The sequence below is a fragment of the Triticum aestivum genome, chromosome 6B (assembly GCF_018294505.1).
Source record: "Triticum aestivum cultivar Chinese Spring chromosome 6B, IWGSC CS RefSeq v2.1, whole genome shotgun sequence".
Taxonomy (NCBI): domain Eukaryota; kingdom Viridiplantae; phylum Streptophyta; class Magnoliopsida; order Poales; family Poaceae; genus Triticum; species Triticum aestivum.
The window spans coordinates 536,764,519-536,779,856 of record NC_057810.1 but is presented as its reverse complement, the minus strand read 5'-3'; the positions used below and the strand labels follow the sequence as shown (position 1 = coordinate 536,779,856).

The following is a 15,338-nucleotide window of genomic DNA, read 5'->3' as shown; positions in this document are numbered from 1 at the left end:
AATGAGGATAATCCTCAAGTTACAGACCCAGTCCGTGTAGTTGCTACCATCATCTTTCAACTTAGCTTTCTCTAGGAATGCATCAAAATTCAGGGGAACGGTAGCACTGGCCATTGATCTACAACATAGATATGCAAAAACTATTAAGACAAAGTTCATGATAAATTAAGTTCAATTGATCAAATTACTAATGAACTCCCAGTTAAATAAACATCCCTAGCTATCTAAGTGATACATGATCTAAATCAAGTAACCAATGTCCGATCATCATGTGAGATGGGGTAGTCATCAATGGTGAACATCTCTATGTTGATCATATCTATTATATGGATCACGTTCAACCTTTTGGTCTCCAGTGTTCTGAGACCATGTCTGTACATGCTAGGCTCATCAAGTTTAACCCAAGTATTTTGCATGTGCAAAACTGTCTTACACCCGTTGTATGTGAGCATAGAGTCTATCACACCCAATCATCACGAGGTGCTTCAAAACGATGAACTTTGGTAACGGTGCATACTCAGGGAGAACACTTTTATCTTGAAATTTAGTGAAGGGATCATCTTATAATGCTAACGCCGTTCTAAGCAAAATAAGATGCATAAAGGATAAACATCACATGCAATCAAAATATGAGACATGATATGGCCATCATCATCTTGTGCTTTTAATCTCCATCTCCAAAGCATCATCACGATCTCCATTGTCACCGGCTCGACACCTTGTTCTCCATCGTTGTGTCGGGGTCGTCCCGCCAACTATTGCTAACGCATAGCAATAAAGTAAGCAATTACATGGTGCTTGCATTTCATACAATAATTAAGAGACAACCCTAAGGCTCCTGCCAGTTGTTGATTTTACAAAACATGATCATCTCATACATCAACATATATCACATCATATCTTGACCATATCATATCACAACATGCCCTGCAAAAACAAGTTAGATGTCCTCTACTTTGTTGTTGCAAGTTTTACGTGGCAGCTACGGGCTTCTAGCAAGAACCGTACTTAACTACGCAAAACCACAACGGTGATTATCAAGTTTGATGTTTTAACCTTCTTCAAGGACCAGCCATAGTTAGATTCAATTCAACTAAAGTAGGAGAAACAGACACCCGCCAGCCACCTTTATGCAAAACAAGTTGCATGTCAGTCGGTGGAACCAGTCTCATGTGCATGGACATGTAAGGTTAGTCCGGTCTGCTTCATCCCAGAATACCGCCGAATCAAAATAAGACGTTGGTGGTAAGTAGTATGACTATCACCGCCCACAACTCTTTGTGTTCTACTCGTGCATATCATCTACGCATAGACCTGGCTCGGATGCCACTTTTGGGGAATGTGGCATGGAAAACAAAAAAAATTCTACGCACACGCAAGATCTATCCATGGAGATGTAAAGCAACGAGAGGGGAGAGTGTGTCTACGTACCCTCGTAGACCCTAAGCGGAAGCATTTATTAACACAGTTGATGTAGTCGAACTTCTTCGCGATCCAACTGATCAAGTACTGAATGTACGACACCTCCGTGTTCAGCACACGTTCAGCTCAGTGACGTCCTCACCTTCTTGATCCAGCAAGACGGGCGAAGTAGTAGATGAGTTCCGGCAACATGACGGCATGGTGACGGTGGCGGTGATGCTATCTCCACAGGGCTTCACCTAAGCACTCTGAAAATATGACCGAGGGACGAAACTATGGAGAGGGGCGCCGCACACGGCTAAGAGATTGTCGTGGTCTTGTGTGGCGCCCCTCCCTCATATATATAGGTGAGGGGGAGAGGGGAGGTAGCCAGGAGGCGCCCCAATGGTGGCCGAATCCCCTTTGGGCTCCTGCCCTTGGTCGCCCCCCCCCCCTTTCCTTGTTTGTGCGCGGGAGGAAGGCAAGGGGAGGTGGCGCCCCCCATTCCTTTCTCTCATGAGGAGGGAAAGGTAGGAGGGGCCAACCCTCCCCCTTTCCATCCCCTAGGGCCGGAAGACAGGGAGAGGGGCGCACTAGCCCCTTGTGGGTTGGTGTGTTCCCCCCTTTGGCCCATTAAGCCCATATAGCCTCCCGGGGCTTCCCGGAACCCCTTCCGGTGATCTGGTGATTACCCGGTACCTCCCGAGACTCTTCCGGTGTCCAAACATCATCGTCCTATGTATCAATCTTTACCTCCGGACCATTTCGGAGCTCCTCGTCATGTCCGCGATCTCATCTAGGACTCCTAATAACATTCGGTCACCAAATTATATAACTCATATAACACTATATCGTCAGCGAACGTTAAGTGTGCGGACCCTACAGGTTCAAGAACTATGTAGACATGGCCAAGACACCTCCCCGGTCAATAACCAATAGCGGAACCTAGATGCCCATATTGGTTCCTACATATTCTACGAAGATCTTCATCTGTCGAACCTTATGACAACATACATAATTCCCTTTGTCTGTAGGTATGTTACTTGCCCGAGATTCGGTCGCTGGTATCTTCATACCTAGTTCAATCTCATTACCGGCAAGTCTCTTTACTCGTCCCTTAATACACCATCTCATAACTAACTCCTTAGTCACTTTGCTTGCAAGCTTCTTGTGATGTGTATTACCAAGAGGGCCCAGAGATACCTCTCTGATACACAAAGTGACAAATCCTAATCTCGATCCATGCCAACTCAACAAACACCTTCGGATATACCTGTAGAGCATCTTTATGATCATCAAGTTATGTTGCAACGTTTGATAGCACACAAGGTATGTATTCCTCCGGTATCCGGGAGTTGCATGATCTCATAGTTGAAGGAATATATATTTCACATTAAGAAAGCAATATCAATAAAGTGAACGATTATATGCTAAACTAACGGATCGGTCTTGTCCATCACATCATTCTCCTAATGATGTGATCCCGTTATCAAGTAACAACACATGTCTATGGTTAGGAAACCTTAACCATCTTTGATTAACGAGCTAGTCTAGTAGAGGCCTACTAGGGACACGATATTTGTTTATGTATCCACACATGTATTTAAGTTTCCAATCAATACAATTCTAGCATGAATAATAAACCTTTATCATGAATAAGGAAATATAAAATAACAACTTTATTATTGCCTCTAGGGCATATTTCCTTCAAGTTAACAACATTAGACACATCTAGTGTCGAAGCAGGATGGCTTCGAGATCTTTTGATGGACTTGCCATTGGTTGAGAAGCCAGTTTTGGCTATCCTTATGAACTGTGACAATCAGACCATTATTGTCACAGTAAAGAGTTCAAAGGACAACATGAAGCCCAACAAACACATAAGAGTGAGATTAAAAGCTGTCAGAAAATTAAGAAACTCCGGAGTGATAGCGTTGGATTATATCCAAATTGCTAAGAATCTGGCAGATCCCTTTACTAAAGGGCTATCGAGTGTTGTGATAGATAATGCATTGAGGGAGATGGGTATGAGACCCATGTGAGTTTCCATGGTGGTAAGCCAACCTATGTGATCATAGGTCCCATGAAGTAGGACCTGGGAAAACAAGCCAGTGGTGAACTAAGGAGAGTAACTATACTAACCCACTCCGTTGAAGATGCAATACTCTCGAAAATTGTATGGTTGGTTGATTACTGTCTTAATGTGTTCCAAAGCTTATCCAAGTAAGATTCTATCCTACATAGCGATCTTTCGAGGAACACACATACATGAGCCCGACTGCGGGTCATAGTCTATGAGATTGGGGTGATCGCTAGCAAGCTCATTAATAGGCCAGGAGTGTGACTAATATGCTCCACCCGAGGGGTCAGCCTTCGGTAGTCTAGTACTAGTAAGACATGGGGTAAACTTCTTTACGCCAAACTGACAATTCAAGGCATAGTCCATTGTTCCGTTGTGAAGGAGTGTTGCTACTTTCTCTAGGTGAAGCTCAACCTTAACAGGTCTCCATTGAAATACTGCTATATCAAAACAGTGTTTGGAACAAAGGACAATATGGGCCTCTGAGATCTGGTGAGGCATTGTTGAAATATTAGGGTGGGCCTAGGGCCCATCTAACAATTTTAGAAAAATCTTTAAGGGCACATGTGGGTTAAATGACAATGGATGTGATGGGAAGTTTAGTTTCATACCGCTAGTTGGAGAGGAGTTTGACCTCCTTATAAGGGATTCTCTTCCACATGTTATTGGAGCTTGAGAAGAGAAGTGGTTCTCGCGTGCTCCTCATCCGCTGCCCGCCTCGCCACACCTCGTCACCACGTGCCACTGGTTGTAGGAATGAGCCGAGCTGAGCTCACACCTATGTGCTTATTTTTGCCGGTCAGGAACGGAGAGTCTTTGACAGGTGGACCACAATCTGAGACGTCGTCTCAGATCGTGGGTTGTTACCGACTCGAATGTGGGTCCAGCCATGTCTCTCCACCCTGACGCACCTATATATGTGAGGCGTCGCCAAACCCTAGCCATCACATGAAACAGATCACATCTCTGCCTCCACGCCCACTGTCGTTCCATTGTTGCTGCTGCTGCGGCTGGTGATCTCATCCCGTTCACCGCGTACACGATTGACGGGAGAACAGGCCTATGAAACCCCGCCTCTCCGGATCCTGTACAGGAGAGGGGCAATTAGGTTTTTGGGGAACGTCTCCTACGTGACTGCTTGCCGCCGTTCGTCCACGTCTGCTGCATCATCTACGTCTGCATCGTCTTCATCGTCACCATGTCCACCGACACCGAGAGAGTTGCCGCCGAGAAACTTGAAGCCGACAAGAAGGCTGCCGAGGACGCCGTTGCTGCCACCGTCGTGACTTCTGCCTGGACTACTGGAGGGTATAACTCGTTTATCAGCTCATGTTTATTTCTGTGTTAGATGTACTAGCATTATGCGTAGATGTGTCTGCTGTTTGCGTAGTACGTGCTTATCTAGATCGTAAACAGTATGTCTTTAATTCTGTCAATGCCATGTTCATGATTATTTCCTAGATTAAATTAATAAATAAAAAACTGCCTATTTACTCAACACAAACTTGGTAAACCTAAACATTGGTTCTGGTTCTGGCGCCTTACTTCTGCGCAAAACCGTTAGAAAATCTTAGGCCCCTTTCTTGAAATCAGATGGATGAGTTTTAGTTTTTATCAAAGGTATTTATTAGGTTGGTTGTGGTGGGGAGTATCATATCCTAGTATCATACATATGAGGCTGGTTGTAATGAGGAGTATCATATATTAATATCATGCATATGATACTAGTATATGATACTACCTCCGTAATGCATAGTATCATAAGTCGACACTGTTACCTTGAGCCTCTCTGTCGTGCCCACACCTCTGCTGACCCGCCCGGGGCGCCAATGCTGGGAGCCCAGATGAAAAATCTCCGTTGTTCATCCGCGCTCATCTTCCTCAAGTGACCGTGGAGTGCCAGAGATGTGGAGCCCTTGATGTGAGATGGGGAGATTTTGTGAGGACATCACTGTGTCCCGCCGGTGCCCTCCAACGCCCATCGTGCTACGAACGAGCATACCCAGGTACCTGGATCCAAAAAGAAGGGGATGCCGATGGAGACTGTGCGACGGTGACGTAGCAGGGGAGGCCATGGCACGTGGAGATGAGGATTGGGGCATCATGGGGCGTGTGAAGAGGTGGCTGGTGTCGGTGTCAAAACCGGCGGATCTCGGGTAGGGGTCCTGATCTGTGCGTCTAAGGCTAATGGTAACAGGAGGCAAGGGACGCGATGTTTTACCCAGGTTCGGGCCCTCTTGATGGAGGTAAAATCCTACTTCCTGCTCTATTGATATTGATGATATGAGTGTTACAAGAGTTGATCTACCACGAGGTCGTAGAGGCTAAACCCTAGAAGCTAGCCTATAATGATTATGATTCTGTCTCTAAGGACTAAACCCTCCGGTTTATATAGATACCGGAGAGGGCTAGGGTTTACATGAAATCGGTTACAAAGAAGGAAATATAATGTTCGGATCGCCAAGCTTGTCTTCCACGCAAAGGAGAGTCCCATCCAGACACGGGACGAAGTCTTGAGTCTTGTATCTTCACGGTCCAATAGTCCGGCCAAAGTATATAGTCCGGCTGTCCGGATACCCCCTAATCCAGGACTCCCTCAGTAGCCCATGAACCAGGCTTCAATGACGATGAGTCCGGCGCGCAGTTCTGTCTTCGGCATTGCAAGGCGGGTTCCATCTCCGAATACTCCAAAGTAATTATCGAACACTTAAACCGTGTCCGGGTCTGCAAGATGATCTTCACATACCACCATAGAAAGAATGATATTTCACAAATGTAATCTGCTGACAACTTTAGGCAACGTGACATGACACTACGGTCGGGTCATTATTCGAACCGTTTTCCCACAACCAACCATAGCGCATATTGCGAGGCGGTTTCCTCGGCACGTCTTGTCAAAGCAGAGATCATGTCCCCTTATCACGGGATTCCCATCAATACGGGTATGGGTAACCCAACCGCGCCATCAATCGTGGCGCTTGGGAAATAAGCGATTCTCAATGGGAAAGTGGGGAGGCGCACCGTTCTCGTCGCCTCTATAAAGGGATAAGGATTCCTCATTTCCACCCACGCCTTCTTCCTTCTTTGCTTATCCATTCTTGCCTCCTCGAGCTCCAGCGCCCTAGTCCACGCCTTCTCCGCACAGCCAAACATGTCCAGAGCAGGAGGCAAATGGGTGGCCTCCACCGTGAAGGAGGAGCATATTGCGAAGCTCCGGGCGGCCGGATACTTGGCCGCAGACATCGCGCACCGGCTACCGGACGCAGGGCAGATCATTCCAACTCCGGGACCCCACGAGAGGGTCGTGTCCCTTGCCTCCTGCTACCATTAGCCTTAGACGCACAGATCGGGACCCCCTACCCGAGATCCGCCGGTTTTGACACCGACAGCTGGGAAGGCCACAATGCAAGGCATTGGTGGAACCAGTGGATGGCGGCGTTAATGGTTATGTCAGGCGGGATCTGAGCGATCCGAGTAAGGAGGGAAACGAGAGGAGGCAGGGGTCGCTACGTGCGTTTGTTTCCTTCGAAATGGTTTTTTTCGTTGGTTCTTCTGTTGCATTGTGTGTGTTGTCTGCAATTCAGTTTCGTTTGGTCGGGGAAAAACCGGGGAGGAGGCTAATGATGTGTAGTGGGACGATGGGCGGACGAAGGAGAGGGCGGAACATGGTGCAACGGCAGGAAAAGGAACCTTACCTGTTTTTTAGATAGTAGAGATTAGTACAAAGTTAAAACACTTATTCTGGACGAAGGCATTACTAGTTAGGATAGTCCCATTACGAGTATTTGGGTTCTTTGATTTGATATACTATGTCTAATTAATTACTCCTAACGATGTATAAAAGTTTACAGAGAGAGAGTATTAATTAGTGAAGTCTGATTGTTTACTCAAAATAAATAGATAGAGAGGAACGAGATACCCCACTTTCCCAATATCACCAATCCGTCACATTCGTGTGTGTTGTAGCGATTTAGGCCAGATGGGGAAAAAAGGAGGGAGATAAAGCCACTCCGACAGGTCAATCACTCGATCGATCAGCGCTCCCCTGCACAAGAAAACCAGTTTTCCGAAGCTTCGAGACAGGGCGGTTGGCGGCAGCCGCGGGGACGATGGTCGGAATCTTCTCCAGGTTCTCTTCCGGCGCCGGCCACCGCCGCGCCAAGAGTGCCGTCGTGAGCTCCCCCTTCTCCTGCTTTCTTGTCTCCTATCTATCATGCCCGTCCGTACTCTATTCCTACTTGCTCCCTAGTTTACTTGCCCAGAGGAGAGATCTGTCTGTAGATACGATATGTAAAGGCTACGTTGTTTTAGCTCTACGGGGTCCTGGAAGTTTTAGATTTGAGCTATTTCGATTGATCTCATATTCGTCTCATGATGAGTGGATGGTGCGGTCTCCAACACACGGTAGCTCCTCCCCTTTCCTCATCCTGTTCTTCAAATTAGGATTCTTTTAGGGAGGATTTCTGCTTTAGCTGATTTTGTTTGGTACGGTTCAAGAATCAAGATAGAGTCGAACCTACTATATGCTTGCTGCGCTTGTTTACATGGATCAATCAGAACCGATCTCAGGTTTGGATTTCACAATCTCAGCATGAATCCCTGATGTGAGCAGTATAGGAGAAGAGTAGGAATTCGAGAACATCATAGCATAACATTCTTCAGAAAAAAAGGAGTATTCTTTGCTATATTGGGGAAAGTTTGATCTTTTTAGGTTAATATCCTAAATGCAATCCAACCTTTTTAGGTTAGTATCCTAAATTTTTTATTACTCAGTTAGTTTTCTTGATTGATTTTGTAAATCCAAGAGCAGTTGTTACCTCTTGACTGTCTTGCCCAACTGCTCTAGTGAGTTAACAGTTTTGGGAACTGAAATTGTTGGTACTAATTTGGGGAATTTCGCTCTGATGGTGCAGGAGGTTGTGGAGACATTGGCGCCCAACATGGAGACTGGGGAGTCTGACCCGGCAGCCGATCCTGGAGATAGCCCTCACGGCATTGAGGTCGGCATCGAGTTCAAGCCGGTGGAGCACCCTGTGGAGCCTGTCAACCTTGACCAACCAGTGAAATGCCCGCTTCCTGAGCCATCTATACTGCATGTAAGCCATGCTGTGCCTTGTTTTTGAATGATGGCATGTTTGTATTGTGTTACGCATGTAGTCCACTACAAGTAGCAAGAACCACGAGAGAATATGATATCACTACCACAAAGACAAACATGGTAGCGAACTTGTGTAGCAGAAATGCAGCTGCGATGACAATGCCGGCTTTTATATATACTTGAAAGTTTGAATTTTCCTCTACATATATATATTTCCAGCACCAGATAGTACAAGCATATTGGTCCCCTTACTGGCTTTACTCGTTGATTGTTGCTAGGATGGAAGGATATGGCAAGAGAGGATGTCTACAGCGGGCGGGAGGCCGAGGACAGACCTGCCGGTCGTGAAGGAAGGGTCGCAGCTCGAGCCCGACAGCAGCACCACAAGGTCGAGGTCTGCGGTCCGGAGGCGCGCCATACTGCCCTCCGTGAGCGCCCCTGAGCATAACATCCTGGCGCTGCTTGACGAGTGCGACGTGCCTGAGAGCCAGCGTCCTGCTGAATGAGCCTGGATACCGTCTCGACTGTATCTGTACATTGCTGTATCTTCAATCACCGCCGTCGCTACGAGCTGAATACAGCCGTGTTAAACTCCGGTTGCAACTATAGCAACATGCTTTTGTGTGGGTTGTTTCTATATATATGTACACACTTTATATACGAGTGAAAAGAAATCTGCAGGTGCATCGTCAAATTTACTTGTTGAAGATGAAATTGGGTTGCCTGGATTCATTTTGAGCAGCACTGCTGCTATTAGTAATTTACTAATTTAGTTCTCCGTTGTTTGGACATTAATTTTTGAAGAATATGCTTTGCGGAACACAGAAACCTTCTATAAACGCTGCATACAATACGATGTTACTAAAATGCCCTATGATGTTTAAAGGAGGGGAGAATCGGCTGTGTGCATCGCCATGATGCAAAAGCCAGGATCTTCCCCTTCACGAAAAAAAAAAGAGAAAAAAAGATTTTGCTGATACAAATATGCCCCTACGTTTAATTTCGTAAGGGGCGGCTCTAAATATTGGTCGAGTTTCTCGACAGGTACAAAGAGCCCAATCAAAGTTACAGCGACTGTCGATGACTATATTATTAGTAAATCAAATCATACCACCAAAGGCTAGTATATGCGGACAAATAGAACAGAAAAATGCCGAGCTTGTTGAAGTGAAGTGCATCATGTTCACGTTGTTGATACTCCCTCCATTCGGAATTAGTTGTCGCAGAAATGAATGTATCTAGATGTATTTTAGTTCTAAATACATCCATTTCTGAGACAAGTAATTCAGAACGGAGGGAGTACATGTAAGCCTCCAAAATTCCGCCCGGGTGTCAGGATATAGCAAAGCAAAAAGAATCAGCGAAGACGAGGCAGGTGAATCACCGGCCCCCGTCCAGGCACTCTCTCCCGAACTGAACATTGTAGCAATCTACTCCTAGGCATGACCAGCTATCTTTCGCCTCTGCTGGTGCTCGGCGACCTTGTAATCTACAACCTCGCGGAACAGGCCCGGGGTCAGCTCGCACTCCGTGCTCCCGTACACAGCGGCCTGCACGCTCGCCATCAGCTTCGCTATCTCTCTTCCGGAGAAGCCGTCGGTCTTGGCGGCAGCCTCCTGGATTAACTCGTCGGTGACCCCCTTCACCGCTATCTGCTGAGGCTGGCGGCGGAAGAAGCTGAACAAGCCCTTTCGCTTTTCGCCAGCCTTCACTATGTACTTGTCAAGGTATAGTTTGAGAAGCTTGGACCTCTCTTCTTCCCCAGGCAGGGGGAATTCGAGAACCTCATCGATACGGTCAGCAACAGCGGAGTCAAGGTCACCAGGCCTGTTGGTTGCTAGTGCAAGCACAATGTCCTTGGACTGGTCACCTGTCCGGAAAAGGAGAGCATTCAAAGCACTCCTTTGAGCTTCGCTCATGTATGTCTTGTTCCGTCTGCAGAATTAAAGAAATGTCAAACACTGCAGTTGGGTAAAGGCAAAATATATTACCAACAAGAAGTACAGGACTTGAGAGCAGCAATATCTCAGTGGTATCGGACATAGGAAGAAGCAACATGACAATTATAGAGCATAGAAATAGCCACCACATTGCTACCCCTTCTACTGCTGATGTTTAGCAATTACACGACAATTTCAAATACTTTTTGAAATATCAAATGCTGCAAAATCACATGATATCACAGAATCTAGTTAACAAACAGTAGTCTGAAGATTTGACTATCACTTACTCGCACAGGAAAGCGTCAGCTTCGTCAATGAAGAGGAGTAAACCTCTATTAGATTTCTTTGCCCAGTCAAATAACTGATGAATCTTGGTGACTGCTTGCGATCCTAATGGTGCAACATCTCCACCAGTCATCAGTGCATAATCTAGTCCCTGTAAGTGGTTATAATGTTAGTGAACTAATGGTTATAATATTTCAAATTATTGCATTAGTGCTCACAGGGAATTGGCTTGTGTAACTTACAGATTCGCGAGCTAGTTCTCTTGCTGCCATTGTTTTCCCTGTGCCAGGAGGCCCATAGAAAAGCATATTCCTAAAGGGGGCTTGGTGAAGCTTCGTGTTTGCGGTGGCATTAGCTAGTTGGTTCACTCTCTTCTGAAGAGATGGATTTAGAATAACATCACCAAAACCTTTCCCATCCTTCCCCAGATTGCTCCCATTTTTCAGTTTGCTAGTCACAGCACTCATAGCACGTGAAGGGACACCAGACCAAGGATACTTCCCTCGTGATGACTCTCTGATCAGTGATGGCTGACCCAGAATACGGTCAACATAACCCCAGACTACTCTTGCACCTTCCCTGGAGGCAAATGCGTTAATTGTATAAGAGCATCACATGCACAAATGAAAAATGCAAGTATAACTACAAAATGTCATTTGTGTTGTTGGGGCTAAAGAAAGCAAGATTTGATTCAGCAATAAAGGATAAGAAGGTCAAGAACTATGTTTATTTTGACACAAAACAGTCTTCACCAGAAGGGCCAAGGCAAATGAAATGAAGAATAGTGGATTGATGGTAGATGAGCAATCAGTATTCAGTAATACTGCTTTATAATTGTTTACAAGAATCCAACGAAATATAATAGCTTCCAGTATTATTGTGGCACAAAATGGTCTCATAGATTCACAATGTGAGTCATTTGTCTTCAATGTACGCAACTAGGTTGCCTCACATAAATTATCTCGTGATGAATCTAGTAATATCAATTTGATGTCATGGATGACAGTCATTCCTTCTTTACAGATGGTCAAACCTAGAAATGACTGAATTAGTAAAAATTCTAAAAGGACTTACATTGTGAATTACAGAGTACATTTTAGAAGTTGCAACTTGCAATCAAGTGGATGCACAATAGCAGTTTCAAGCAATTAATTCCTTAGTTTACAAGGTCAAGATACACTTGGAGCATACCTTTCAATTTATGGTCATTTACCAATCGCTATGTCTGAAGTTCAAACATAGAGAGTGCAATTATGAATTTTACCTTGTTGTGTAAATCCCAGCTGCAAGTGCAGTTGCGCCTCCAACTGCTACTACTAGCTTATTCTGATCAGTTAATATCGTCCGGAGACCACCTAAAATGACAAAAGAAAAATGTCAGACCAGAATTTCCTATAGCACTGCAGATATATCATGATGTGAGCATACTATAACACAGTTCGCCTCACCACCATGTTGGACATCACAGACGGACACAGAACCAATGAATGTGGGGTGAGGGGGAGGGCGGGGGGGGGGGGGGGGGGGGGGGTGGCATCTAGCACTATTAGACAAGTGCTCAGACAACAAAAGACTAGATAAATGGTTTGTCATTCAGCACTAGGGTAACTGAAAGGCGGCCTGCCACAGTGCCACCACTATGATTGTTTTGTCAACTAGTCTGCTACCAGTCTTGATTTGGTGATGCCCACAACGGCTCAACATTATTGCCAAACATATGTTGCAGCACTATGTAAATTGACACTTGATATAATGTATTTCTTCCGGGATTGCTATCTCTTTGGCTCCCACGTGTCCAAATTACTGGCTCCATATCTGGTGTTTACCATCTCATATTATCCAAATATGTAGGAAGTTTTACAATTATACACACTTCTAATTCCACTTTTCCTATAAATGCCAGAACTACTTCTCAGGAATATCTTAATCACCTTGGATAAGTTGAAGCTGCATTTCAACATCACTTATAAGTGCAAACAGTGCATGCATGGGAAATGAGCAGCGTGCATGTGATTCATTTGAGAGAAAGAGAATCCGTGAGCTTAGAGATTAATTCATGCACACTTGAGGGAATAAGAGAAGGGAACATGTAATCTCTGCAATTAACTCCTTAATAATTGCACTGAAACATATCTATTTCTAGACAGAGTAAGTGCTAAAGATTCACCTGGGGTAATTTGCCCTAGGTTTAAACTTAAGGCCATAATTTTGGAATGGTTTACCCATTTTCAACATATGTGATCCAAACATGTAGAAATAGCTTATAGTAGAAAACATCCAAGAAATTCACATGTTTATATTCAATAAGCATGTGGAAATAGCAACTTGCTAAGGTATACCTCCTATATGCTCAAAAGTTGTATTTATTGCTTGGACCCACTTCTCCCGCTCGGCATTTGCCCGCTCAATAAGTAATCGCCGTTTCACATCTTCAGACAGTTTCAGTTCAAGTGCTTTCGCCTCCGCTTCTGCCATTGCTTGCAGTCTCATAGTCTCCTGCTCTATACGTGCCTTTTCCTTCTCTGTCCGTCTCCGTAGTTCACTGATTTCCTCTTCACTCTGGCGTCTCAGCTGCTCTAGCTTAATTGCAGATTCTTCTTGCATCTTCACGAGCTCCTGGTTTCTTGCCCTCTGTGCCTCATGCTCATGCTGCGCTCTCTTCCTTCGTAGCTCATCCTCATATCGAGCTACTTGTGCCTTTATTTCAGCTTGACTTTGCGCAAGTTTTTTCTTCTCTTCATACTCTACACGTGTCCTCTCCTGCCAATGTGACAAAATGCAACATGCCACATAAACACACAAATATACAAGAAATAAATTTAGCAGTGCAGATATATGTTTAGCAAAATACATAGAAATGGGCATGATCTGAAACATTTACAACATGTAATGAAATAGGATGCGGTAGAACTTGATTTCAGTCAAGCAGTTGGTATCTACAGGATTATAAGTAGCAAACATATATATGCATCGCAATTAAGTACCAAAAAAGTCCATACGAACTACCGGGAAGCAAGAGAATAGTACATAAATAGCAGTTTCTTTTTCGCGCGCGTGTGTGTGTGCCACTGAAAGAATGGCGATTATTGTGTGTGGCATCCCCTAACTCATTGAAGAGTACACCATTGGACCTGAGTTTTCTTCTCCTTTTCTTCCATTCTTGGATAACACCAGTAAATTGCATATGCCCCTTGCTTGGTCTAGACTATCGCTATCCAACCAACAAGTAAAATGGAACAGAAAGTACTAGCAGTAATGTACACAACATCTCGTGATATTGAAATGCCTGAAATCGTTCGGAAGATATTTGCCAACTTTTGCAACAGTGCGAGTCTAATGCCAATTACCGAAAAAGGCTTTCGCCCCGCTTTATATTATAAAGCCAACCGCACAACAAACATCCAACATAGTCCAACACACCGCACACACACACACAGACGGAGGTCCACAATAGCCCAAGTAGTAAGTCTAATGCCAATTCGTTCAAAGGATTATGACCAACGAAGTAAGAACAGACAACGAGATGACAGAAAGTTATCTCACGAGCTCGATCTGCGCGGCCTCCTTCAGGTAGTCGGCCTTCCTTGCAGCGAACTCCGCTTGCCGCGTCTCCTCCCGCTTGTTAGCATGGGCGAACGACTGCACAACCATGTGTCAACGTCAGAACTAAAGCACAGACATAAACTGAGGCTCCCCCCGGCCCTCGGAACACCTACCTTTTTGACATCAGCGTCATCTCTCTTTTCGAATTCGCGCAGCAGCTCGACTGCGCGCTCGAGCGCGTCGGGGTCGAACCCCGCGGCGGTGGTCCGCGGGTTGTCGTTCCGGGGCTTGGGCGGCGCCTCCTCCGCGGCCGGCACGGCGGGCGGCGGCGCGCCTGGGGCCGGGGCGGGGGCGGGGGCGGGGGCGGGGGAGGAGAAGCCGGGGAAGCGGAACCCGGAGCCGCCCTCCGCGTTAACCCTCTGGGAGGACGCGGCGAAGGCCGCCCCGGCCGAGAGGACGGCGGCCCCGACCTTCGCGGCGGCGGCGGCCATTGTTTCGGTGGTGGGGGGGGGGGGTTTGCGGGTGTAGGGTTTAACGGGGTCCGCCGGTTCGATCGAGAACGTGGTGGGAGATGCGTGCGTATTTGTGCGTGCTTGGACGGCGCCTCTCCAGCTCGGCTTGCGGCCCAAGAAGATGGACTGCTCTTCTCGTTTTCCTTTTTTCTTCCTGAAGGCGCTTCTCCGTTTTCTTGATGCGGAAGACGGGCTTCGCCTCGGATATTTCTCTGTTTATATTTTATCCGTTGCTGAGTTGTAGGGAACCAGATGCTTCATTATTCGAAGTCGTGGCATACAACACCTTACACGCAGGACCCTACAGGAACAAGAAATAACAAAGGGGTCCCGGAAACTAACAAAGAAGACCCTAGACAGAAAATGAAAACACGTTCGGGTCAAAAGCTACCTCCCGACGGTTCCAATCTCGCTGACGATGGGGACGGGACCCATTGGTCCACAAGACTTATATAGCTGCTCGCCGCATAAACCCT

The 15,338-nt window shown here is 46.0% G+C and overlaps 2 protein-coding genes across 2 annotated transcripts; one reads left to right on the top strand and one right to left on the bottom strand.

The window, feature by feature from the left end:
- Nucleotides 1-7,397: 7,397 nt before the first annotated feature.
- LOC123137866 (uncharacterized) lies at nucleotides 7,398-9,273 on the top strand. The gene is made up of 3 exons (XM_044557722.1): nucleotides 7,398-7,653; nucleotides 8,395-8,577; nucleotides 8,858-9,273. Exons 1-3 carry the CDS (start codon nucleotides 7,591-7,593, stop codon nucleotides 9,083-9,085), a joined length of 474 nt encoding a protein of 157 aa, XP_044413657.1. The 5' UTR covers nucleotides 7,398-7,590; the 3' UTR covers nucleotides 9,086-9,273.
- A 444-nt stretch (nucleotides 9,274-9,717) lies between these two features.
- LOC123137865 (ATPase family AAA domain-containing protein 3-B) lies at nucleotides 9,718-14,856 on the bottom strand. Its single transcript, XM_044557721.1, has 7 exons — nucleotides 14,524-14,856; nucleotides 14,351-14,446; nucleotides 13,147-13,567; nucleotides 12,072-12,162; nucleotides 11,050-11,386; nucleotides 10,810-10,958; nucleotides 9,718-10,514 (listed from the first exon to the last, which is right to left on the bottom strand). Exons 1-7 carry the CDS (start codon nucleotides 14,839-14,841, stop codon nucleotides 10,016-10,018), a joined length of 1,911 nt encoding a protein of 636 aa, XP_044413656.1. The 5' UTR covers nucleotides 14,842-14,856; the 3' UTR covers nucleotides 9,718-10,015.
- Nucleotides 14,857-15,338: the final 482 nt, after the last annotated feature.